The sequence below is a fragment of the Elephas maximus genome, chromosome 8 (genome assembly GCF_024166365.1).
Source record: "Elephas maximus indicus isolate mEleMax1 chromosome 8, mEleMax1 primary haplotype, whole genome shotgun sequence".
In the NCBI taxonomy this organism is placed as follows: domain Eukaryota; kingdom Metazoa; phylum Chordata; class Mammalia; order Proboscidea; family Elephantidae; genus Elephas; species Elephas maximus.
Window position 1 is genome coordinate 60,965,876 of NC_064826.1, and position 27,796 is coordinate 60,993,671.

The 27,796-nt window shown below is 37.9% G+C and overlaps 1 protein-coding gene across 2 annotated transcripts in view; it reads left to right on the top strand.

Annotated features, from left to right (window-relative positions):
• Nucleotides 1-27,796, top strand: part of CDK14 (cyclin dependent kinase 14) — a 693,252-nt gene that overhangs the window by 393,541 nt on the left and 271,915 nt on the right. For both annotated transcript variants that reach the window (XM_049893961.1, XM_049893962.1), the window contains one exon: nt 17,813-17,933. In XM_049893961.1, coding sequence (XP_049749918.1) covers nt 17,813-17,933 — 121 coding nt within the window. The remainder of the gene's footprint in view (nt 1-17,812; nt 17,934-27,796) is intronic.

Sequence of the window (27,796 nt, forward strand, 5' to 3'; positions counted from 1 at the left end):
TTTTTACTAAGAGAGACCTTTGAGACAGAAAAATCCTGTGAGTTACAAGAAAAATCAGTCCTAAAAATAAAATTATACCTTACTGTGCTCATTAACAATAAAAGAGTAAGCCCTCACCTAGAATGAGTTCTTCTACTGTCCAGAATCAATGTGGGTAATCTCTTGGGAGTGGGTCTTGCTGCAGGTACTGCTTTCAGATTATCAGGTAACTCAGAAATCCAAATGTAAAATGGTATATTGATTTCTGTCAGTCTTTAGAGGTTTGATACTCTGTAAAACAGTGAAATTAGTTTATAAGAAAACATATAGGATCATTATATCGTGTTTTCTGGGACTTCCGAGGCACTGTTACTGACATTGGATTGATGTCAAAGTTCATTTGACCATTCTGTAAATACACAAGAGGAAAATTGTACAACTGGAAATATGCACGAATTAAGGACTACACTTGTAACCTTAAGAAAAAGCATGCTTAGATCATCAAAATGGGATAATTTGAGATAATGGTGGGATGTAGATTTCTTGCACATTCATAAATGAGACACTTTATGGTGGGTATCCTTCATATCAATAAAAATAATACAACGCTTTGTTTTGTCAGCCTTGGCTATGGGTAGCAACCTGAGTTACTTCTCAGTTTTTGAGAAATGATTCTGTACTTCCAATGTGTGTGTGACCCGTCTGCTGTTGATTGGAATGTGGGCATCTCTGTTGTGCAACATTGACACAAAGGATGAGCATTTTGCCTGGTATAAGATGCATAGGTCTTTCTATACTTCAGTGTCGGAAAGCGTCTGTATTTTTGAATGTTGAATTCAACATTTGGAAGCATTCTAGGTGTTGATCTAAAGCAGTTAACATTAGCTTGCTTTTAGGAAATGAAACTGATTCACGGCCACAGTCATTTCTAAATAATAATAACAGCCCTTTAGAGTTTATGAGGTACTTTCATAGCTCTTTTTGATTATCTAACAGTTTTTGTGAGTCAGGAATTTCATTCTAAGCATGGCTTAGCTTGGTCCTTTTCTTCAAGGTCTCTCACAAGGGTACAATCAAGGCGTCAGTCAGGTCTTCCCTTCTCGCCTCATCTGAAGGCTTCACCAGGGAAGCATCTGCTTCCAAACTCATATGGTTGTTGGCAGAATTTAGTTCCTTGTGTGCTTTTGGGCTGAGGTCCTCAGTTCTAAGCTGGCTGTTGGTCCTTGTCATCTGGACCTCTCCATCATAGCTGCTTGTGTCATCAAAACGCAAATCAAGGAGGCAATAAAGAGGGTCTACAGCAAGATGAAGGTTAAATATTATAGACCTTCGTCACTGAAATGATAGCCGTAACCTTTGCCACATTCATTTGGTTAGAAGCAAGTAACTGGTTATACACGCACAAAAGGGAGGAGGGGATTGCACAAAAGCACCACTAGTAGGAGGTGGAGGTCATAGAAATAACCTCAGAGTCTGCCAACCTCTGTTAGTATAAAAAGCATTGTCAAATTATCTAATGGTGTTTATACTGCATTATATGATACCCCATAAAGAATAACAGTTAACTGAGCATCTACTGTGTGTCAGGCACTATGTTATAGTGTAAAGATTTATAAAGGGTATGGATAGTGATGATAATGATGATGTTAATAAGCAATCCTTATTGACTGGTGCTCGTGTCAGCCATGTGTTGAGCACTTAGCCTGTAATATATTACTTAATCTTCACAGAACCCACCTATTCCAGATAATGAAATAGAGGCTTAAGGAGTTATTTTGTTATAGGTCTGTTGGTTGTTCTCAAAGAGTTCACTAAGAAGACTAATAATTTATACTAACCAGTTGCCCTCGAGTTGATTCCGACTCACAGCGACCCTTTAGGACAGAGTAGAACTGCCCCATATGAGGAGTGCCTGGTGGATTCGAACTGCCGACCTTTTGGTTAGCAGACATAGCTCTTAACCACTATGCTACCAGGGTTTCCAATAATTTATACTACTATCTATAATATTTTATGACAAGTGACTTCTATACATAATAAGAGCCCAGAAAAGAGTACCACACTTTTTGCCTGAGAGAATTAAAGGGAAGGACTTAAAGAAGTCTTTTCCTTTGAATTTCATTTAGAATTTTTTGAGGGTTCTGGGACAAAGGGCCCAGGGTGAGTAAAGGTAGGTTGGTTTAGGTAGTGGTAATATTTTGCAGTCCCTCTACTTCTAACATGCCAGAGGTAAGAGCTTTTACTGTTTAGCCACAGGAGGAGATGCTGGTGGACATATGGATAGCAAAGCCAGAAAGTCGATTAAATGTCAGTTAGGTGACGGTCGCAATGGCAGCAGATGGCAACTCTTTTGGTTACCCTTACCTTTTCCCAAAATGGCTCTGAAACATCTGCTGATCTGATAGTTCACTTGCTTTATTCCTGTTTAGCCTGCAAGCTGTTTTAGGCAGACTCGTTTCCATCTACTCCTTGCCCTTTCTACAGTGGGGGCTGGCGCATCTGGAAAGGCAGTCAGTGCAGAGGCGGCCTTGAGGGGGTAGAGTTGGAAAGTGAGAAGGGTTCAGCTCCTGTCCCTCTGACCTCAGCTCATCTAGAACTTGTTGTCAGTCAGGCAGATTCTGGGCCAGGTCCATTCCCCGCCCAGATAGACCCGCAGGACTATGGCAGGGCATAGAGCCAGGTACCTGCATCCGGCTGTTAATCATCCTCTCTATCATTTGACAGATCTGGGGGAGGCCACTGAGGGAGTAAGTCCTGGGCTAGTTTACCAATCCTCTGGGCTGGGAGGAGGGTAACAGTCAAGGCTCAGGGGCAGAAAAGTTAGGACATGCATGTCTTCCCTGGAAGTCCCTCCTTTGTGCAGAGAAAGTAGCAATGAGGGGCAGGCTCATTTAGCAGTGAAATTTAGTAAAAATAACATAGTACCAGTAGTGTGGCATCTTTGTCACTAATTAGCTGTTTGACCTTGAAAAATTCACTTAAATGGGCAGTTTTGTTTTCTCTGAATTAAAAAAAAAGTGGATGAAATGATCTTTAAGCTTTAAATTCCAGGTTTAAATATTTTAAAATGTTTTTCGAAAATTGTTCTCTTAGGTAAGTTTATTATGTTTTCTACCATATGTTAGATAGAGCCCTGGTGGTGCAACAGTTAAGCACTCGGCTACTGACTGAAAGGTTGGCAGTTCAAACCCACCCAATGGCTCTGCAGGAAGAAGACCTGGCAATCTGCTCCTATAAAAATTGTTGTTGTTGTTGTTTGCTGTCAAGTCAATTTAGACTCACAGTGATCCTTTAGGACAGAGTAGAACTGCCCCATAGGGTTTCCAAGGCTATAAATCTTTATGAAAGCAGACTGCCACATCTTTTTACTGCTGGTGGGTTCGAACCACTACCTTTCAGTTAGCAGCTAAACACTTAACCACTACACCACCAGGGCTCATCCCTAGAAAACCCTGTGGTACAGTTCTCCTCTGCCACATAGGATCACTATGAGTTGAATTCAACCCGATGGCACCTAACAACACTGCTGTGTATGACACAATTTGTGGTCATGTTCTTAAAAATACTTTTGCCAACTTCAAAGTAAACTTGTGCTTGGCCCATGAAAAACTGATGAAACTCAATAAATACAGAGTTGCTGTGACTGCCAGCCTTATCTGGAATGGAGATTTTGTATTCTTTCCTAATCTGACTATTCTAATGACTGTAACTAGATAATATGAAGAAGAAAGGTGAAGAAAATATTTTCAGAAAGTGTACTTTTAAAAGTAAATTCAAGGAAAGAATTTGTAATATTTAAATTTAGTACACTTATCTTTTTGAAAGTTATGATTTCTGAAAGTATTCAATATATACAGTACCCCAAAGGCCTGCCGTGTGCAAATAGAGTAAGTTAAAGTAGCCCATTAATAGTAGCGAAGGGATAATGAAAACAAAAAGAAAAAAAACAATAATTTGCAGTTTATATTTGTATTAAAAACTAAAATGTAAATTGAAGATCCTAAATCATATTGCCAACTTATAAAACATTGACTTCTTTCACAAGCTTTTTGTGTAATACCGGGAAGTACAGTTAATTTCCTACATTAAAGGGCATGATTTTTTGACTGAACAGTCCACCTTTGTTTTGTGGGTGTATCATAACCATTTGAACAGCCCCACTGAATCCTGAGGGTTTGAGAGCTGTTGTGGAAGAATATCACCTGTTGGGCTGGTTGAGCACATATGTAGACCATGGTTGGAGTACTTTTGCACATTGGAGTTCTACTTTCTGAACATATCCTTTGCCATATCCATCTCTTCTCTCCTCCAAAGTCCAAATTGCTAATGTTATAATCTTTGGAATCTCTTTAAACCAAATCAAATCCTATTGCCATTGAGTAGATTCCAGTTCATGGCGACTGTATAGGACAGTGTAGAACTGCCCCACAGGATTCCCAAGGCTGTAATCTTTAAGTCAGGAAAGGTATGCATCAGGGTTGTATCCTTCCACCATATTTATTCAATTTGTATGCCGAGCAAATACTCCGAGAACCTGGACTATGAAGAAGAATGCAACATCAGGATTGGAGGAAGACGCATTAACAACTACAACATGCAGATAACACAACCTTGCTTGCTGAAAGCTAAGAGAACTTGAAGCACTTACTGATGAAGATCAAAGACTACAGCCTTCAGTATGGATTATACCTCAACATAAAGAAAACAAAAATCCTCATAAGTGGACCAATAAACAAAAAAAAAAACATCATGGTAAATGGAAAAAAATATTGAAGTAGCCAAGGATTTCATTGTACTTCTATCCACAATCTACAGCCATGGAAGCAGCATTCAAGAAATCAACGACTCATTGTATTGGGCAAATCTGCTGCCAAAGACCTCGTTAAAGTTTTTAAAAGCAAAGATGTCACCTTGAAGACTAAGGTGCTCCCGACCTAAGCTGTGGTGTTTTCAATCGCCTCATCTGCGTGCAAAAGCTGGGCAATGATTAAGGGAGACCAAAGGAGAATCGACACCTTTGAATTATGGTGTTGGCAAAGAATATTGAATATACCATGGACTTCGAGAAAAACAAGCAAATCTGTTTTGGAAGAAGTACAGCCAGAATGCTCCTTAGAAGCGAGGATGGCAAGACTTTGTTTCACACACTTTTAACATGTTATCAGGAGGGATCAGTCCCTGGAGAAGGACATCATGCTTGGTAAAGTGGAGTGACAGTGAAAAAGAGGAAGACCCTCAAGGAGATAGATTGACACAGTGGCTGCAACAATGGACTGAAACATAACGAAGATTGTGAGAATGGTTCAGAACCAGGCAGTGTTTCATTCTGCTGTACATAGGGTCGCTATGAGTTGGAAGCGACTTAACGACACCTAACAACAACAACAATCTTTAAGGAAGGCACACTGCCACATCTTTCTCCTGCAGAGTGGCTGGTGGGTTCAAACCTTCAACCTTTTTGTTAGCAGCTGAGCACTTAGCCATTGTACCACCAGGGCTCCTTGGATCTCTTTACCAAACCTTAATTGGATTAAAACCTTGTAATCTGGTAAAAGGAAACCCTGGAGGCATACTGGCTAAGAGCTATGGCTGCTAACCAAAAGGTCGGCAGTTCAAATCCACCAGGCGCTCCTTGGAAACCCTATGGGACAGTTCTACTCTGTCCTGTAGGGTCACTATGAGTCAGAATCCACTCGGTGGCAACAGGGTTTTTTTTTTTTTTTGAATCTAGTAAAGAGTTCATCCCAAACTTACTACTTCACGCATTTGGCAAAGAATGGACTTATCATTTGTTATAGAAAGTAGTCAGTTGTGACTTCATGATAGTAATATTGAAAAAAAAATGACATCAACACAGAGAAATATTTTTGGAAAAAGTATTGTATAAAATGGCTTATCTTTTGACTTAGAAGTAGTGTATAAAGTCATCAAAAATTGAAACAAAAAGGTTTATAGAAAATGATTGACAGTTTAAAAGATATCCTTCCAAAAACGTAGATTTTTTTTTTTTGTCTGTTTTGCTTTGTTTGGAAGATTTATTTTTAGAAATATATACTGTATTTGTTCACAGCTTTTGATGATATGTCATTTTTAAAAGCCAGGTAGTAGATTTAGAATAATTTAGTGCTCAAGAGTTACTATTTTGTACTTTTGAATTTTAATATGCAATCATGATTCCAAGATTAATCGATCCAGTGACTTCAAGATTAATTAACCTATATGTATTGTTGTTGTAAATTGCCATAGAATTGATTCTGACTCATGGTGACCCCATGTGTTAAGAGTAGAACTGCTCAATAGAGTTTTTCTTGACTGTAATCCAAACGGAAGCAGATTGCCAGGCCTTTACCTTCGCAGTACTGCTGGGTGAGTTCGAACTGCTAACCTTTAGGGTAGCAGTCAAATGTAAACCATTGGTGCTGTACGTATTAAATGTAAATTGATTTTCAGACATACATATCAAATGTAAAAAAGCTTCCTTCATTTGTACCTTTAATGAAATATTTAATGAAAGAAACAGTCTGATCAATAAAGGGGTGGCTATCATTTTTTTTTTAATTATCAAAATAGAGAGCATTTTATGATTCTGAAACTCGAATTGGATTTGAAAGAAGTTTCTAAATGAAAATGTCTTCAGCTACATTGTAGGATTTCAAATACAGCTTTATTGGAGAAGATAAATACCTTAAAGAACGAATTATTTGGACTGACAAGATGGGGATATTTCAGGCATATTTAACATATCCTAAAGAACTAGGACATGCATTTTAGATGTTATATTTCTGTCTGTAATTCTTAAAGGATAAGACCGTTGTATAGTACAAGATGAGTTTACCATTTTTTCTCCTGACAAGTCTTTTAAAACCATGGCAGTCTTCTGGGAATTCTGCCTTGGAACATTTTTGGTCCTCTAAAACTTAGCATGTGTGATGTTTGCTGACAAGTGAGGATAAATAGGGAGTCAGGTTGCTCATTCTTAGTTTGAACTCCTCAAAATCTATCCAACTATATTCTTATATCCGTTAATCCTTGATTATCTAAAGCAGCATGGCTTCATGTGGTTAAATTAGATGTGTAAATGAAACATTCATTGTATAAATTGTAAAAAGGTAAAACGATCATAGCTCATGGGCAGTTTTGACATATTCATTTTAGGGAAATCTGTTATAAATTTTATAATCTGTCATAAGTTTTATACTACGAGTAAGCTTCACTTCAAGGAAGTTTTTTTGTTGTTTTTTTTTTAAACTGGAAAATTGGCTGATGATTCACACTGCTCCTGCAAGTTTATCCCAGGTCTTTTGTAGCTAAACTAGCTATTATACAGACAGGCCTGAATTTTAGAAGGCAACTTGGTTGTGGCAGTGACGATATATAAACAATAGTTTATTTTGGCGTGCTCCACGTAGTCATTAAGTCACTGCTACCAGCCACCAGTTTCTCTGCCACACCAGGCAAGCCTGTCGTTTAGAATGGATGACTATTTTAGGACAACACAATAAAGGACTAAGCTGGAGTCCTGGGGGCAATGCTGAGGCTGCACAGGGTTGCACGAGGAATTATTTGACCCTTTTCCTTGCTTTCTTTTAAAAACAATTGTTTTATTTTTTTCAGTAGGTAATATGAGTGCTAAAAGACATTTCAAAGAACACAAAAGGCGGGGGGCGGGGGAGGGCGGTCACATGAAGATTAAGTTATCCCTCCCGTTTCCTTGTTGTTTTCCTCACAGGCAGTTACTTTTACCAGGTTTTTCTTTCTTTTTTTTTCTTCCCAGAGATACAGTATGCATATATAACCACATGCTTTTTCATACAATCAGTACATGACAGACTCGTGGTTGTTTATTTTGCTTTAACAGCATATTTTAATTGGTTCCATATTAGTACATATAGATTAATGGCCTCATTGGCTAGCTGTACCATAATTTGTTTAGCTAGTTCCCTATTAGAATTTGAGGTTATTTTTAGTATTTTGCTACAAACAGTGCCACAGTGAATATCCATGTGCATAAGTCTGTGTGTATAAGTATAGGATAAACACCTGGAATAAAAGTTGCCATTGATCACTCTCTAAAGCTTCTAAAACGTAACCACCTACTTCCAAGTTCAGCTCAGCCAACCAATTCAATGAACTCATTACTCATTCTAGGCCCGGCGCAGGCCCTAGGGGCTTTCAGGAATCAGACAGGGCCTCTCCAGTGACTATGATGCTTTAAGTGCTAGGCTTCAACGCAAAAGCGCAGCTGAATCTTCTGGAAGTTCAGACCAGGGAGAAAGACTTCTGGTCTTGGGGATCAATCAAGAATTTGAGGATGGTTGAAATTAGAATTAGAAATGGGAAGTGGCAGAGAAGGGCATGCCAGGAGAATGTGTGGGGGCATGGGTGTGCCAAAACCAGTGGGCATCCAGAGCACTCTACACTCCACCTCACGGGCCCCTCACCAGACCTGATGACATTCCAGTCCTCAGGGTGTTGGCACTTGCTGCACCCTCAGCTTGATATACTTTCCCTCAGATGTCTTTGTGCCTTTCTTTCTTTACAGTGATCCTCGCAGGATGTCCATGTCCCTTGGCATGGACCCTGGTTATTTGCGTGACTGTTTTCCGTGTGTTAAGAAACAGATGTCTCATGCCCCTGCACTCTCCTCGTTCTCTTGGCACCACCGTAGAAGTGCCTCTAATGATGACCCTTATAGCACACCTGGTTCCTCCTTTGCATCTTCCACTGCCATGACCATTCCAACCTCCATTACCATCAGCCGAAAGGCAAAATAAGCTGTTCTCTTAGGCTGTTGCAAGGTAGCTGACACCAGGCTATCATCTGCAGCAAGATTTTCTGCAGAATGGGTGTTTAGGGAAGGATAGAGCGGGGCAACACAGGGATACTATACCATTCTTTTTTCCTTTCCTACTCAGGATTTAGAGGCCCATCCTCAGTGCAGGAAGAAGAGTCCTTTCTGTTTAACTCCTGCTCATCACTCTCTGACGAAGCCTGGCTTCTCGCTCCCCAAATTGAGTGTAGTCCAGCAGATGCTACCTGAAATCCAGGCTTCACAACCCCAAGACTCCTAACAGAAAGTTCCCTCCTCCTGAAAATCTAAGGCTCCTGGAAGCTTCAATTTCAGATCTTGGCTTCTGCCTTTCATCCTCAGCCTCAGTACTAGAACTTCTGCCCTCGACCTCAATAAATAGTCAGAGCACTCAACATTTATACCAGAATGCAGCAAAGAGTTCAGTATCGGTACGGTTAGTGTGATTTAGATGTGTCAGTGCAAGTTGCCAAAATGTATTGAATGTTACTGTGTTGCTAGTTGCCGTTGAGTTGGCTCCAGGTGGTGGAGTCTGAAGAAACGTTGCCCAGTCTTGTACCATTTTCACAAGCATTGGTATGCTCAAATCCATTGTTGCAGACACTGTGGATTTTGAGTGCCTTTCAATGTAGGGTGTCATCTTCCAGCATTATATCAGACAATATTCCGTTGTGATCCATTGGGTTTTCATGGACTAATTTTCAGAAGTAGATTACCAGGCCTTTCTTCCTAGTCTTAGTCCAGGAGCTCTGTTAAAACCTGTCCACTATGGGTGACCCTGCTGGTATTTGAAATACCAATGGCATAACTTCCACCAGCATAGCAACTCTAAAGCCACCACAGTTGAACAAGCTGACAGAATGGTGGTGGAGTATTACTGTAGGCCAAGGTATTAGTAATTATTTTGCATACATTATCTCATTTAATTTGCAAAAATACTGAGTCAAGTGTGCTCATTGTATCAGGGATTCTAGAAAGAAACAAAGGACAACTCAAATGGGGCAATTGAGGTGTTTTGGTGAAGGGACTATTTGTGAAACTGTGGGCAGGGTTAAGGATGAGCAATACTGGAGAGCTTTATCACCCTCACCTTGCAGCATAGAGGTATTGGTTCTGGAACCACTGAGAGAGAGTTGTAGCCTTCCAGAGGAGGACCTAATTTTGAGCCTCAATTCTTTGTCCTTTAAAAATGAATTATAATGTCATAGAAGATACAGACCTTAAGATCCTTTCCAGCTTGAAAGCACTGTGACTCTTTGAAGTGATTGTGTTTCATGGAATTAATGTATTCCCAAATATGTTCAGTGCACCTCCTTTTGGAGATTTGAAGAATTCTGTATTGAGTACAATGGTGAAACCAAAAATGTAACTTGGCCTCTCAAATAGGATAACAAGAGAAAACTAAAAAACCAGGTGAAGATAATTCAGAAAATATTGGGCAGCAGCCATTAAAACAAACAAACAAACAAACAAAAACTGTTACAATAATTCAATATGACCAAACCCTTTTTTCCTTGAATTGTCTCAATAATTGCTTCATTAATTTGCACTGATTCAGATGGGCATTTACTGTTATAAAAAGATAAAAACCTCTTAGTTCAATTTTGACAATAATTGCCTATTTTTATCTCCTGGAACTTCTTAAAAATTCACTTTAGTAAGGTCATCTCAGAAAAGCTTTTCTTTCTGGATTACGTATTATATCCCTTCAGATTAGCTTTGACCACACCCTGTTTTGGGGTATCTGAAATTAATGGGCCTGGGGGTCCTGTAAGATAAGTAGATCTTTTATTTTTCAACAGTTTCCATTTCCAGCTGTCACTTTCCAAGGTATCACAGCCTTCTACCTAAGTGCTCCATTTCTGGGACTACCGCCCTGATGGCACAGTGGTTAAGAGCTACGGCTGCTAACCAAAAGTTCAGCATTTTGAATCCACTACCACTCCTTGAAAAGCCTATGGAACAGTTCTGTTCTGTCCCGTAGGGTCACTATGAGTGAGTCGGAATCATCTTGACAGCAATGGGTTTTTTAAATAAACAACTAACCAATAAAAACTGTTCTCATTTCAACAACGAGACCCCAGCTTAAAGGTTCTTAAGCATTTCTTTGCTGTACTTCCTTATCAGAGTCCTCATTTCCATGAGGGCTCTTGCCTGATTGTTCAGTGAAGCTCTGTAGACCACAGCACTCATCCTCCCTAGTTTGCTCATAGTTTTAGAACCTCCTTCCAGTAAACAACGGCTTGTATTTTCCTTTTCTTTTCTTTCATTTCTCATCTGCCTACCTTCCCTCAACCTCATGCCTTTATTTCTGTCTCACCAGACTAACAGTACCTAACACATTACAATTGCTCAATCAGTTCTCATTAATTTTGCTCTGTATTATAAGCACTGGCATAGTCACTGATTTTCATATTGTAATATTATCTATAACAGACCAAGTAGGGATTTTTTAAATGTTTAGGTGGTTTAAGAAGGATGTTTTTTCTTCTTAGGTGCTGTCGAGTCACTTCCAACTATAGCAGCTGTATGTGCAACAGATCGAAACACTGCCCGATCCTGCACCATCCTCACAATAGTTATTCTTGAGCCCGTTGTTGCCACCACTGTGACAGTCCATCTCATTGAGGGTCTTCCTCTTTTTTGCTGACACTCTCTCTACTTTGCCAAGCATGATGTCCTTCTCCAGGGACTAATCCCTCCTCATAATATATCCAGATTGCCTAAGATGAAGTCTTACCCTCCTTGCATCTCAAGAGCATTCTGGCTGTACTTCTTCCAAGATAGATTTGTTTGTTCATCTGCCAGTCCATAGTATATTCAGTATTCTTCACCCACACCGTAATTCAAAGATGTCATTTCTTCTTCAGTTTTCCTTACTCATTTTCCAGCTTTTACATGCATATGAGGCCATTGAAAATACCATGGCTTGGGGCAGGTGTACTTTGGCCCTCAAAGTGACATCTTTGCTTCTCAGCACTTTAAAAAGGTCTTTTACAGCAGATTTGTCCAATGCAATATGCCGTTTAATTTCTTGACTGTTGCGTCCTTGGGAGTTGATTGTGGATCCAAGTAAGATGAAGTCCTTGACAACTTCAGTCTTTTCTCTGTTTATCATGATGTTGCTTACTGGTCCAGTTGTGAGGATATTGTTTTCTTTATGTTGAGTTGCAATTCATACTGAAGGCAGTAATCTTTGATCTTCATCAATAAATGGTTCAAGTCCTCTTCACTTTCAGCAAGCAGGGTTGTGTTATCTGCATATCGCGGGTTGTTAATGAGTCTTCCTCCAACCCTGATGCTTGCATTCTTCTTCATATAGTCTATCTTCTCGGATTATTTGCTCAGTATACAGATTGAATAAGTATGGTGAGAGGATACAACCCCGACACACACCTTACCTGACTTTAAACTATGTGGTTTCCCCTTGTTCTGTTCATACAACTGCCTCTTGGTCTGTGTACAGGTTCCTCACAAGTACAACTAAGTGTTCTGGTATCCTCTGCTTTCAGCCAAGATCTATCAGACATCAGCCATGATATTCCTTATTCCACATCCTCTTTTAAATCTGGCTAAACAAATTAACACACTAAAGAGAGCATGTATTTTCATTTCAAATATTATGTAATAATTTTATCTTTATACATTGGCTTCCTTCCTGTCAAGTGCAGAGCATACATCTGGCATAAAATCATAATTATTCTTATCTTAACTAATTGTAGTTGTGATTATTTCTGTAAATATTTTGTCTTTAACACACATAATAGGTGCATAATAATAAAATGTTTTCGGTTTATATTAATACTTATATCTGTGAAAACGGCCTAAACATTGATTTATATTTCTGAGTATTATGTCTTGATTTAAAAATTAGATTCTTATAACGTATGTAGTGTATTTTACCTTATGTTTTTAAAAATTAGAAATGAATCATCATGAATATGGAAATGCATCAAAATTGCCAATTTAGTCAGGTTATGGAATTCGTTTTTTACATTGCGTTGTTATCTAGCATTGGAGTAATAACTGTGAGCTTCGTTAACTGAGAAGCAGAAACTAGAAAATGAAATGTAAGCCAGTGAACTATGAAAATAATGATATATTCGCATATACACTGTTGAAAATGATTATGCTTTCTCTGCTAATGTGGATGGGATGTGATGGAATCATTGAGGTGGAATTACTTATTTGAAGTGCTTTTTAAGAACTTGGGCATATATGATCTTCATACATTTAATGAGCAAGATTTGGTATATTTTCTTTGGATCACTGAGCTTGGATATACCTTAAAGTTTCCTTAGCCTGGCCCAGGTATCAGCAACCTTTTTCTGTAAGGGCCAGGTAAGAAATAATTTAGGCTTGAGGGTTATTATCTACCAGCTGCTCAGTGCTGCTGTTGTATTGTGAAAGGAGCCCTAGACAATATGCAAATGAATCGATGTGACTGTGTTCAACAGAATTTCTTTATCAAACCAGGTGATCAGCTCTCAGTCCCCAGATTTGCTGACCCACTGACCTAGCCCCGCCATTTTACGCACAGCAGAACCAAGGCCAGAGAGCTTCTTGACTTAATCAAGGAGACACACCTAGCTCGTTGGTGTAAGAACCACCGTCATTTTATTAGTTTTGCCATATCACAAGCCTCCTGATAGTAGTAAGCAGGCTACTAACCAGCAACAAAAGCGTATTCTCAGATGTTATGCAGCCAAGTAATTCTGCATAACTGGCCTTCCTACGTCTCTTAGTTTTACTTAAAATATATCCAAAAGAAGTATATTGTTTTTATCTTCTATGTAAAAAAGAAAGAAGTCTTCCTAGAAATGAAAGCTAATTATTTAAATATTTTCTTCTTTAGGATGTCTACACTGAAATGTTATTATTTCTACTATTTTAACCTAAAAGATGGGGAAAAACTCTGAGCCTTTAGGATGGAAAGGAATTAGGCATAAATGATTTTCTTTACAAATTTAGAGATAATTAAATAAAACCATTGCAAAATAATCTCATTTTGTTAGAATTTGTTTTCAGAGCTTACTTTCATTCAATGTAATGACTGGCAAATGGTATTCAAAACACTTTTAAGGGATTTTGGTATTGTATAAAGAGTAGTGTCTGTTAAAGTAGAAGTCTGGACAGACAAAATAAAGATGCTTCATTCAAAGAAGAGGAAAGGATATTATAATTGTAATCTTCAAACAAACTGACATTGTTAGGTGCCCTCCAGTCAATTTCGACTCAGCGACCCTGTATACCCCAGAATGAAACACTGCCCAGTTTTGTGCCATCCTCACAATTGTTATGTTTGAGACCATTGTTCCATGCCCTGTGTCAGTCCATCTTGTTGAGGGTCTTCCTCTTTTTCATCTACCTTACCAAGCATGATGTATTTCTTCAGAGACTGCTCCCTCCTGATAATATGTTCAAAGTGCAGTAGACGAAATCTTGCCATCCTCACTTTCAAGGTGCACTCTGGCTGTACTTCTTCTAAGACAGACTTGCTCATTCTTCTGGCAGTTCACGATGTGCTCAATGTTCTTCACCAGTACCACCATACCTCTGTCAGTTGGTTGTGCTCTGGTGGCCTGCATGTTGCTGTGATGCCGAAAGCTATGCCGCCGGTATTTCAAATACCATCAGGCTCACCCATGGTGAACAGCTTTCAGCAGAGCTTCCAGAGTAAGACAGACTAGGAAAAAGGACCTGACGGTCTACTTCTGAAAAAATTGGCCAGTGAAAACCTTATGAATAGGTTAAATATAAAGCTTCTTAACTCCTCTGGAAATGTAAGGTTCCATTATTCTGGTATCAGAGCTGCCCAACTTTTGAGACATTGGGAGTAAGGCTTGAATAGCAGGATTTTTCTACTCTGGGGTCTTTATGAGTTAGAAAGGGTAACACCTTAAAGCTGGATACATTGAGCTGTTAGGTGAGCCCTTTTAGTTGCCCATAGGCACATACAGCCTTTCATAGGTAAGCAGCCAGAGCAGCAGCATGCAGATAACCTGTACTCATCTGGTTAGCTTTTTGACTTTTAATTCAAACTAAACATTAATACAAGAAGTTTTGATAATAATCCATGAGCTTCATCCTTTTTAAAAGGTAGTGACTCTCTTCCTGTAGTGTAACCATAGCAACTGACAAGGAACAGAGAAAGAAAGCTTTCACACATGCTGTGCTAATTAATCCTGTCCTATGGTTTTCCTTCAGCTGGAAGATGCAGTTTAATAAATTTTGCATGAGTAAGCATGTTTGGATGTGTGAGTTTTGCTGAAAATATTTGGGGAAAAAAAAGTAGTTACATATTCAGGTTTCAAGGTATACTTGTTTGTTTGTTTTTGAGTTTTTGTTTTAATAATTTGCTTCATCCCTGAAGAAATTTAGGATTTATCTTTTCAACCAAACATACAGTTTTAAGATGAAAACCTTTTGTTCCTCAATATACAGGATGCTGTCCACAAGCAAATGTTTTAATTGACTGTATTGAAGTATGATAATGAAAGACTTTTTCTCAAGTGATGCAGAAGAATGTACCTTAAAAACATGGTAGCATTATTCATCCTGTATCATGTTTGTACATGCAAGCCATTTTAGGAAACTCAGTCTTAACACTTAATCTCAGTTACATATTGAAAATCTCATTTTCCCTGTTGTTTTGGGAGGTGTGTGCCCCATCGGAATGGAGCTTGGGCAATCCTCGACCTAAATATGTGGGAAGGAGGAGAATCTTATAGATGAAAAGCGTTTTCTATTTATATTTTCCAGAAATATTTAATAACCAGTTGAGCAAATTCACAGTCAGAGTGAACATAACCAAACAATCCATTGCCATGGACTTGAATTCCAAATCATAGCGACTCTGTAGAACAGGTTACAGCTGCCCCATAGGGTTTCCAAGGGTGTACAGTCTTTATGGAAGCAGACTGCTGCATCTTTCTCCTACTGAACTATTGACGGTTTTGAACCACCAGCCTTTTGCTTAGCAACGTACTGCTTAAACGCTTTGCCACCAGGGCTCCTTGAGTGAACATAATGGACCTGAAATCACATGTACGTATTTTGATTTGTACTGTTTCTAGGTTATTTTGAGTTCTTGTTCTCCCTTTAAAACTAAGAATGTCACAATATCTATAACTAGCCTGCTCATCAGAGCTGTCAAAGAAAATCTCAGATTTTTCTATTCTTCTGTCCCTCTAGAGTAGCTTTCTTTTCTGACAACACAGCCTCAGGAAAACCAAGGAGTCAACCTAAATGTTTCTTGTGTTCCATCTGACGTGACAATTACATATGGAACGAGTCGGACCCTAGTTCAGGATTTGTGCTTAGCTCTTTGATCCTTGTGTGGAAATATGGTTGTTTGAGAAACCAGACCCTTTGATGGGATTACCAAATCTGGAGACGCTCAGCTCTCCTGATTATCCTATCTAGTGTTCATTTGTGCCTAAATTGAGGTAGGATAAAATGTTGTAGAGAAAAGAATAAAGTTATTACAAAAACCCATTATCAAAAAGTTATAACATCTATGTGCAGAAAAATTGGTAACAATACATGTTATATGTGCATATGGGTAATTTGTACATTTTAATACAGAATATTTGTAAATGTTAACGAATTTATAATATGCCCTTGCAGTATTATAAAAACTGCGTTGTAGAAAAAACACCCAGTGACTAACAGTAGTTGAATTAATTAGGAATTCTTTGTCTCACCAGCTGTCCTATGAATTTTAAAATTTACGTATAACACAGAAAATGGAATGCTTAGTGTTTAATATACAGAAAAAAGTCATGTTGCTAAATATTACATAAAAATGTAAATAATTATAAAATTAGAATGACTGTGTAATCATGGTAGGCTCACTGTAAAAATTATTTATGTATTTTGAGCATTACAGTGGTAAGTAAATAAGACTACACTTGTCTGTACTGAATATACTCGGAAAGATATCACACGGGTTTTTTTTTTTTTTTTTTTGTGAAAAAAAATCTGGATTTTGTGATTTTTAAAAGAAATGCATATTCATTGTACAAAACTTAGAAAAATCTTGGGAGAAATTTAGTAAATAGAAAAATATATAATCCCATATTCTGGAGATAACTACTGAAGACATTTAAAAATCATATATTTTCTGCTAATCTTTTTTCTGTGTGTATGACTATAAGCTGCATATACTATTTCACTTATATTATTGTGACCATTTTCCCCAACCTTGAAAATTTCTTAGAGAACCTTTTAACTTGTTGTATACTATTTCGTCAACTGTATGTATGAGATTTATTGACTGGCAAATTATTTTTTTGTGTGTTATTCATATGCAGCAATGGGCTCAAACAAAGCAACAATTGTGAGGATGTTGCAAGACCAGGCAACGTTTGTTCTGTTGTATATGGGGTTGCTATGAGTCGGAACTGACCTGACAGCCCCTAGCACCATTCATATGAGCCTCCCAGATAAACATTTCCTAGTGAGTGTTTTGTAGAACAGTGGAACTACAAGAAGCTTTGAGACAAACCTTTGAGAAAAGTATCAGACTCTCTTCTTGGAGATTTCCAACACACATTAGAAAAATGAACGACACAGAAATCTCCTAGTACATAGAGTTTCTTAAAACCCATCATGTTAAATCCATCTTTTCTCAAAGTTATTTGACTTTGAAACTCTTTCTTATAACGCTTAATAACTCTCAGAACTAGAGTTCCATGAGCCCTGTCTTACAAAGTTGAAGAGATTTCCAAGCTTCCTTGTAATGTCTTGTAGTTTATGAAATTATATGTTTACTGGTCCTGTATTAGATTCATGACTGCAGTGCTTTATTATGAAATGTAAGTGATTTATTGGTTATCACCATGCATTTGAAACAGATAAACCACGATATGCTTTCCCAACCTTTCTATTAACCTTGTTATTGCATTCAGGCTCCTGTATTGCAATGTTGTGTTTGACCTTTTAAAATGTGAACATCCAAATCTAAATTCCCTTGTTTGATTAATGCCCATTAAACTTCTTTATGTTTCATATAACCCACAGGTCTTGCAAGAGCAAAATCCGTCCCTAGCCACACATACTCCAATGAAGTGGTTACTTTGTGGTACAGACCTCCAGATGTCCTCCTGGGCTCGACAGAATATTCTACCTGCCTTGACATGTGGTGAGAAATGGGAGCTAATCTATCTGTAGTGCTTAGTCTGGGTCAAGCCTAAACAAACATCCTAACAGCTTGAATGAAGATTAATGACGCAGGAGTGTTTGCTTGTGTGTGGCAATAGTCTTGGATTTTTAAAAACATGATTGGGAATGTTCCCTAATCAGAGTCTCCCTTGCAGATGGTGTCTGGTAATGATTCTTGATGGACAGGGGCAGAGACATTTTTCCAACTGTCAGGCCTGTGATTTTTCTCCCTAAGGTTCTTAATTTGTTACCTCGTATTACCACTTTTATTATAACAAGGAAGCAGTATAGATTGGAAGTAGCAGGGAACATGTTAAATTCACAACAAAACTCAGATAAGTAGTCTATTTTGCTGCCACTGGTTAAGTACTAGATTAGGTCTCAGTATATGCCTCAAACCTGTTGGTACCAATTATCCAAAATGGAATAAAACAATTATTTTTTTTAAATATTGTGGTTAATTTCAGCATAGTTTCACTTTCATATAATTTAGCAAAGCTTAAAAATCTATTTTATCAGGCCTAAATACTGGCAAGATTTAATACGTAATTATTATTAATGGTAAGCTATGCTGCATTCCAAATCAAGTGTGATATAAATTAAATAATCAAATAAGGAAACAGTATATTTTTCGCACTCAAAAAAGGCTTACCAGTGACTATGGAAAATGTCTTTTATTGATAGAAAAATCCCTTTTCTAGACTCACAGTTATGTTGAAAGTAAACCAGTTCACACAGCACATCGCTGTTTTATAACAGGAATTGTCTTTCTTGAATGATTATGCCCCCATATGCAGATTTCAGCATCATGTTCATATAATGTTTATGACCCCAATAAAATTACAGCATGTGTTGTTTGTCTTACTGCTGTGTGCTTACTTCAGTGCTCTACCCTCAATTATCTTGGCTGTTAGTAAATTAGGCTATGATGAGGCCTGGCTTCTTCCCTGATGTTTTTGATCCAAAAATTTTATGGTGAGAAAACAATCAAGTTCCTTGCAAAGTAGGGCACAGTGTAGATTTTCTTAATTTAGGTTCTAGCACCTCCCTAAGGATGGTGTTTCAGGATCTGAAAAGCCACTGAAAATATATGCAATATTTTGTATATACATGAGTATATTTATTTTTATGGGGTGTAGATCCATAGATTTTCATAGAGCTATGAAAAAGTCTGGGTTCTCAAATAGCCTGAGATTTATTACGGTCAATTTTGTGTTGCCTTATAATAAATCTAATGCCATTTTATTCCATATTCTAAAACACTGAAAATAAAAATGACGGCCTGTCATTGAGGGGCTGAGCTAATCTATCTTTTCATAAACATTTCCTGGCTTTCTTTTGGACAGTCGATTACATAATTAGATTTTTTTCATAAGGCTATGCCAGAGCATGCCAAACCAAAAAGGAGCCCTGGTGGCACAGTGGTTAAGAGCTCAGCTGCTAACCAAAATGTCGGTGGTTCAAAACCACCAGCGGCTCTGAGGGAAAAAGATGAGGCAGCCTGCTTCTGTAGAGATTTACAGCTTTGGAAACCTTATGGGGTTCCTATGAGTCAGAATTGACTCAATGGCAGTGGATTTGGTTTATGCAAGGGCATGGACAAAATAGAAATTTAGACCATTAATTTTAGTGGAAAAAAGGCTGTAAATAAAGATCAATGAATGCATTAGAGTATCAGTGACTAGCTATCTCATCCACTTTCACCTTCCTGACTTAGAGGTGAAAGTTGGCTTTAGAGATAATCATTACGTAATATTCTTGAGTTATGGGTGTTTTTGTCCATTTTTTGAGTATAGAAATTCTAGGTTGTCTTTCAGTGAGGTCTTTTAAGGACTCTACTAATAAAACATAGTTTGAAAACATTTGTGGCTTGGAGCCAGTTTTGTCTCAGTGCTTGGCAGTTCAGTAAGACTGTACCCTCACTAATCAGGAGAAGCTGTTTTTATACGCTAGTGGTTAATATTTTCCAAACGTTTAAAAGTGCTCTTTAAAACGCATAGAACCACATAGACTGTGATTTGCTAATGTGTTTCTGATGTGTAGTATTTGATTTCTAGTCTGTGCCTTGTCCCCCGACCTCCTTTTTTCTTCTGTGTGTGTGTGTGTGCGTGCGTGCGCATGCGGGCGTATTTCCTCTTAAGGAAGAAAGCTTGGGTTCATTCTGCCAGTTTGCTTTGAACGGAGGCATAATGGAAGCATAAGAAGATGACTGTTACTTAAACGGAAGGGAGGAAAACTGATAGAAAATAGTAGACTCCAAATGCCCTTTTGTCTATATGCCAAGATTATTCGTTGCCAAAAACAAATATGTTATATTTGAGCTACTTCCCATGCTTATTGGCTTTTTACTTCCAAACCCTAAAATCTGAGTTATGTCTGTGCTATGCCTGTCATTCTGAATTTGATTTCATTTCAAGCCATTTTGTTATTATCCCGTGAGTCAGGTAAATGTATGTATCTTTCCAGTTAGGGAGAAGTCCACAGGGTGCTGACTTTTGTATAATCAATGGTATCAATGCTGGGTATTCAAAGACCTAGAAATGGGACTGTAATTGAGTCATGGCTTAGCAGCACCAAGGAAAAGTGCAAATATTAACCTATGGACAATAGCAGGGAGGCAGGTGGCAGTGGTTTCAGGCTATTTTTACAGTTCATTTACCATTGTGGGGTGGGTGGTAGTGTGGTAACTAAAAACTAATAATCCCTACCCAGTGTTACATTTTCCAGTATTCTGTTTAAATAGCCACAGGCAATAAAAATATTAATGAAGACACATGGATTAACGTTGTCATCAAGTGATGGCAGTCAGAGCTCGACGCGTTGTGATTTACTGCTTGAGGTCTCCAGCACCGTGGCAGTGTGTGAATAAGCACTGTGCTATTTGAGAATTCATCAAGAAAGCTAGTGTTTGTCTCCCTCCTTAAGGGAGGGTTTAAGCAGAGGAATCAAATTCCACATTGCCTCTTGTATAACTTTTCTTAATTCTTGGATTTTACAACTCTTTGAAAGTCAAGGCCTAGGAAATCATCTTTAAGCTTCTTTAAAAAGGCTTACAAAGTACCGAAAACTGTGTTCAGAGAAGTGCTAATGCAAAAAGCAGCTTATCTATGTAGTTCCTTCTTTGCCAGGGGGCTCTCCTCTAGCTGTTGAAGTCATGCTCCAAATAAGCCTTTTATTCCCTTTACGTTGTTGTTGTGTGCTGTGGAGTTGACTCTGACTCATAGAGACCCCATGTGACAGAGTAGAACTGCCCCATAGGGTTTTCTAGTTTGTATCTTTACAAGAGCAGATCACTAGATCTTTTCTCCCATGGAGTGGCTGGTGGGTTTGAACCACCAGCCTTTTGGTTAACAGTGGAGCACTTAACCATTGTGCCACCAGGGCTCCTTATTTTATAGAAGCTTATAAATATGTTTGAAACTGCGTTTGTTTGCTAAAGCAGATCACTTTGGATTATTTTCAGGGACTAATTTTTAACATAGGATGATAAAGTTATCAATAACTAGTAAATAATTATCTCATCAAGATCACAGTGCTTTTGAGAGGCCAAAATATATAGTAGCACTACCTTGTGCTATTAACTACAGTGTCCTCCAGCACAGTAAAGAGAATGATAGGATGTCAGTCTCTTTCTTCCACTGTCTTTTTAAAAGTTAATTAACATATTAACTATGCTTGTCAAAGTGCAGGGCAAAATCATTTATAAATAAGCCTGTCAAATGTAATGAGATTGCATATTAAATCCCCCTTTTCTCTACTGCATCTCTGATTTAAGATTAAAATTTATTTAATGTTGTAGCAGCTGGGTGGTTAGAAAGAAAATATCATACCAGTCTTGATATATAGAAAAATGCCTTCCTCAAAATTGATTTTGCATATATCAGAAAAGAAATTACCTATTTGTTGGATATTATAAGGCCATTTAACATTCCTTTTTATTAAATAAGCTTAATTATCATACATATTGACACTATACAGGGTTCTGCCACCATCTTTAATGTTCTCTCCTGAATCAAGGGACATTTATGTAATAAGTTTTCTTAGGACTCAGGTGGAGTTCCTGGATGGTTGAAATGGTTAATGTGCTCAGCTGCTAACCAAAAGTTTAGAGGTTCTAGTCCACCCGGAGGCACTTCAGAAGAAAGCCTTCGTGGTCTACTTCTGAAAAAGCAGCCGTTGAAAACCCTGTGGAACACAATTCTACTCTGACGGACATGGGGTTGAGTAGTTGAAGTCGACTCCAAGGCAACTAGTTACGGGTTAAGGCTCAGGTTTATTTAACCGGGTTTCAAGAGAGATGATTACAAATGAGCTGCACTTCATACCACCCCCGATAATAAATGTGTTTTATATGAGGACATAAAATTTAAATTTGAGTCTCGCATAATAATAGTGACACTAGTAAGTACTTTTATGGAACAAATAACCATAGACATGTGTAAAGCATTCTAATTACTTACCTATTTTACCATGATACAGAGGAAGAAAACAAAACCCAGAGAGACTAAGTAGTATATTCAAGGTCATATAGGAAATAACAGAGCCTGCATTCAAACTCTGTCTTTACAACGTATTGCATAATCTCTTAAGATGATTTATAAGAAATTTGCCTTTATTGTGCTACTAAAGAGACTCTAAAACACGAGTAAAAATTTTAGTATGTAATTTAGGTTATGTCCTATGCCATGTTAGATCTTTTGCATGCTTAAAAGAGAGTGGTTGGCCTTCGCTCTCACTCAGAGGTCTTGTTGACTGCTTTTCTCTTCTGGATGTCAATATTCTAACAGATTCTACTGTGTAGTTTTATTCAAGGAAGAGTTTCTTTGAAACAAACTAAGACAGGAATCATTGGATTGAACATGTTTTTCATGAGACCAAAATCTGTGCTGGCATATATTTTCCCAATTCCCAGCCATTACTTATTTAAAATGAGTCTATTTTAAAAAGAATGCTAGTAAGAATGTGTTTGATTTCACAAGCTACATAAAGTCATCTGTCAAGACTGTTTGCACATTTTCTAATTAATCAGGTCAAAAGACCAAGGAGGATATGAATTGGTCATTGTCAAAAGTTAACAACTCTTCAAGAGTTCAGGAGAGCTGCTCAAATAATACATTATCCTAAGGGCTTGTTGGCATGGCCACTGATAATGAAATGAAATATAACAAAAGAGCCCAGGACAGTCAGAAGGGATCTGGTGGCTGAGGCTGAGCTCATGGTGGCAGCCCATTCCTCAGCCCACCCCCACTACAGAAGGCACCTAAAATCAATGTGACCAGATAGTTTATCATTCATAGCAGGACACCTTTGAGAATTATTAGTAATTCTGCCAGGACAATAGGTGTAAAACAGGGGTTAAGCTGGGACATGGAATCGCCTTTCTCAATGCAGCAGAGCAATAATTTGCTAAATACTAGTGGTCAGTAAAGAGGTAATGCATTTGAGTGCTTAATTCACACCTGAAAACTGCTGGCTACAAACTCAAATTCCTTGTTGAAAACTCATTTTACATTGCCCATTAATGAACTGGAAACCCTGGTGGCGTAGTGGTTAAGAGCTTCGGCTGCTAACCAAAAAGTCAGCAGTTTGAATCCACCAGATGCTCCTTGAAAGCCCTATGGGGCAGTTCTACTCTGTTCTGTAGGGTTGCTGTGAGTTGGAATCAACTCGATGGCGATAGTTTTTTTTAATTAATGAATTATCTCTGTAAGTACAATTCTCTAACATTAGATTATTATGGCATTGTAGAGTAGTGCTGCCAAAGTGCTCAATTCAGTGATGGTTTTGGAGTGCTGAGGGGAAGCAGTTCTCATTTTCATTCCAAAGTCTAGTGTGGTTATGGTTTTTGCATTCCATTATTGTTTATCATTGATTGTGTTTGTGAGGAAAATTATATGTGTGTTTCCAATGAATATTTTTGGTTATTTGCTACAGACCAATTAGCTGAATGATAACATAAAATAAGACATTGTATGTTGGCAAAGTAATTGGCTACCCAAACTAGTTTTGGGATTTTTTTTTTTTTTTTAACAGCGGATCCCAAATAACTAAGTTTCACAATATTACAGTAGGTGTACCTCATCTGCCTTGCTGTTTCATGACAGTATCAAGAGGTGGTACATGTGAAATTATTTAAGAAATACAAGACTGCAGACATGGCAAAAATAGTAGCCAAGCTAAATATATTGCATTTCTACTGGGGTATAGCATCCAAAGGTGCCATGGGATATAGAAAAGAAATGGAAGCTACTGTGTTTGCTTTTTGGGGATTAATAAACCTTCTGTGTCTAGAGAATTATGGGGAAATTTTAGCCCAGGATATTTTCATTTTACTTTTTTTTTTTTTTAATTTATAAATCTATAGATTAGTGTTCAAAGTTTAGAACTAAATATTGAGTGTAGCCAAGTGCCTATTATGGGTTAAGTTGTATATTTAATCCTATAGAAATCCATTCTCCACAAATGTCACTAGCAGAACTTTATGGGGTAAAGGAGAGGCAATGCTGTGGTAAAAAATGGATTGAAAGCCTAGGTTAGGTTCCCTCTCTGCACCTCATTAGCTATGTGACCTCACCTGACCAAATCCCTGAACTACCTTATCTTTGGTTTCCTAATCAGAAAAATGTGACAATAAAACCTATTGCAAGTATGATCAATACCTAAAAACTACCACAACATAACAATAGCAAAAACACTGATCTTCTACCTTACCCTTAAGCCAAAACCAAAACTAAACCTATTGCCATTTAATTGATTCCGACTCATAGCAACCCTACAGGACAGAATAGAACTTCCCCATAGGGTTTCCAAGGAGTGGCTGGTGGATTTGAACTGTCAACCTTGTGGTTAGCAGCCGAGCTCTTAACCACTGCACCAATACCCTCTAATCCTATTTCCCGGAAGCAACTACTTTAAATTCGTTGAGCAGTTTCTTTGGATATCTGTTTCCTTATGTCTTGCTATTTCTTGATTTACTGTTTTAGACATTACCTACTAAGAAGCTACAATGGTAGTGAGGATTTAACTTTCTTCCATCAACCTCCCCCCAACCCTTCACTTCCTTCTCCCCATGTAGAATCACGTTTTAAAAAGTTACTATGCAACTGTTGTTCATGACGATGTATACTTTCTTATACAACCTGTTGCTTTCTCTAGACGTAATAATTGCCTGGTTTTTATTACTTTTTTTTTGTTCCTGTTGCTAATTATTTATTGGTGGAACAGATTTGTCAATTACCTATGAAAAAATATTTTCCAAATGCTCAAGCACACTAGCAAATATATCAGTTACATTTCTTTCTCCTGACTTCTCTCTCCCTGAGTATTTTCCTTGAAACTTCTCTCTCAACTGTCTGACTTCTAAACAGCTGACATTTTGGGATTTCCCTTTACTCCTCTCCTGTTGTGGGCCCTGAACTGGTTATTCTCCATTTACCTCCAGATACGTTTTCTACTCTCCTCTCCAGCCAAATGCTCCAGCCAAAGGATAGATTCTAATCAAATAAAGGTGGAAAGTGAACTGGAAAAACATTACTGAATAGAGATGTGATTGGAGAGAAACTTCTTAGGTGCCATCAAGTCAGTTCCAAGTCATAGCAACCCTATGTACAACAGAACGCAACATTGTACCATCCTCACGATCATTGTTATGCTTGACCCCATTCTTGCAGCCACACTGTCGGTCCATCTTGTTGAGGGTCTTCCTCTTTTTCACTGACCCTCACTTTAGCAAGCATGATGTCCTTCTCCAGGGACTGGTCCCTCCTGATAACATACCCAAAGTATGTGAGACAAGTCTCGCCATCCTTGCCTCTAAGGAACATTCTGGCTGTACTTCTTCCAAGACAGATTTGTTTGTTCTTTTGGCAGTGCGTGGTATATTCAGTATTCTTCACCAACGCCATAATTCAAAGGTGTCAATTCTTCTTCAGTCTTTCTTATTCATTGTCCAGCTTTCGCATGCATATGAGGTGATGGAAAACACCATGGCTTGGGTCAGGCGCACCTTAGTCCTTAAAGTGACGTCTTTGCTTTTTAACACTTTAAAGAGTTTTTTTGCAGCAGATTTGCCCAGTGCAATGCGTCATTTGATTTCTTGGCTGCTGTTTCCATGGGTATTGATTGTAGATCAAGTAAAATGAAATCCTTGACAACTTCAGTATTTTCTCCGTTTATCGTGATGTTGCTTACTGGTCCAGTTGTGAGGATTTTTGTTTTCTTTATGTTGAGTTGCAGTCCACACTGAAAGCTGTAGCCCTTGATCTTCATCAGTAAGTGCTTCAAGTTCTCTTCGCTTTCAGCAAACAAGATTGTGCCATATGCGTATCACAGGTTGTTAAGGAGTCTTCCTCCAATCCTGATGCCCTATTCTTCTTCATGTAGTCCAGCTTCTTGAATTATTCACTCAGCATACAGATAGAATAAGTCTGGTGAATGGATAAAACCTTGACACACACCTTTCCTGGCTTTAAACCACGTAGTATCCCTTTGTTCTGTCCAAACGACTGCCTCTTGATCTATGTACAGATTCCTTATGAGCATAATTAAGTGTTCTGGAATTGCCATTCTTCTCAATATTATCCATAATTTGGTAGGGACTATGGTTAGAAATGCTGAAATATGAGCCACTAAGATGTATGACTGGCTGGCTTGCTAGAGAGAAACTAGAAGCCTTCAAACATCTTTGTGAAGCAATAGTAAAGGCACTAGGCTATCTACTTCTCTGTCCAAATCTCCAATTTTGGAGACCTGATTTCAGTTTTATCATTATCCTTGCTAGACTTTGTGTCACTTGGAGAGAAAAGAAACTTGTGTTCTTTTTTTTTTTTCTTTCCTTTTCTAATCTGATCAGGCTTACCATATGAAGATATATTGTGACAATCAGGGAGGTAGCATGGCATACTGGCCCAGGAATCTCTTGAAGAAGGGAAGTGGGACTTGTGATATGGTGGGATTTGGGGATTCCTCAGCACACTGCATTATCTGGGGCCTATTTTAATGAAGAATGACATTTTCATTTACTGGTAGTCAGCTGTAAGAATTCATATAATTTAAATGTTCTAATAGCTTTCTTTTTATTGTTTTAGATATATATCATAAAATCTGTAAACTTTTATATTTGCTGTTTTTCAGTTTTGTTCTTCGATTGTAGTGTTCTTTCATTCTTTTTTGGTAAAAGATGTCATTTTTAAAAAAAGAAAATAAAACAATAGTTGAAAAAGAGTTAAAATCAAACGTAACTAAAATAACCTATCAGTTGCTGAAAAACAGCCTGATAAATTCCAGTAAAAAATAAAACAACACTTATTCATAGTATGTGGCAGACTCTTAGTAACTACTAATGATTGAATCGGAGTAGCTTCCTGTTCTTATACACATGTGGGTAGTTCGGCTTTTACTATGGCATTTTATATTTCTCTGTGTTTCCATGTGGAAAAGGTAGAATCCTAGAGAGGGATGTTTGCATAATTGCATTTTCCGTATAGCTTGGCAGGGCTTTTCTTATTCTTTCTGATTGATAATTCTAATGGTTCTTGCTTGATTTCTATTGCTAGCTTTTACCATATTTGCTTTTGAAAGCAGAATATATTCATAGCCTAATGGAAACTCACCAGATTAAAAAAAACTTCATTATATCAACTATATAAATTTTTCATCTACTTGTCACATCTAATCCTAACATGTTCAATTTAGAAACCTTTTCAGAATGTTAGCAACCCTGTGAAATCAATTGATAATTTTGTTTTTATTGCTGTTTTGTGGCCATTTTATACCTAAGAAAACCAAAAGGTGCTTGGTTCTTTTGCCAACACTAGCTGGTTGGTTGGCACAGAAAAAACTATT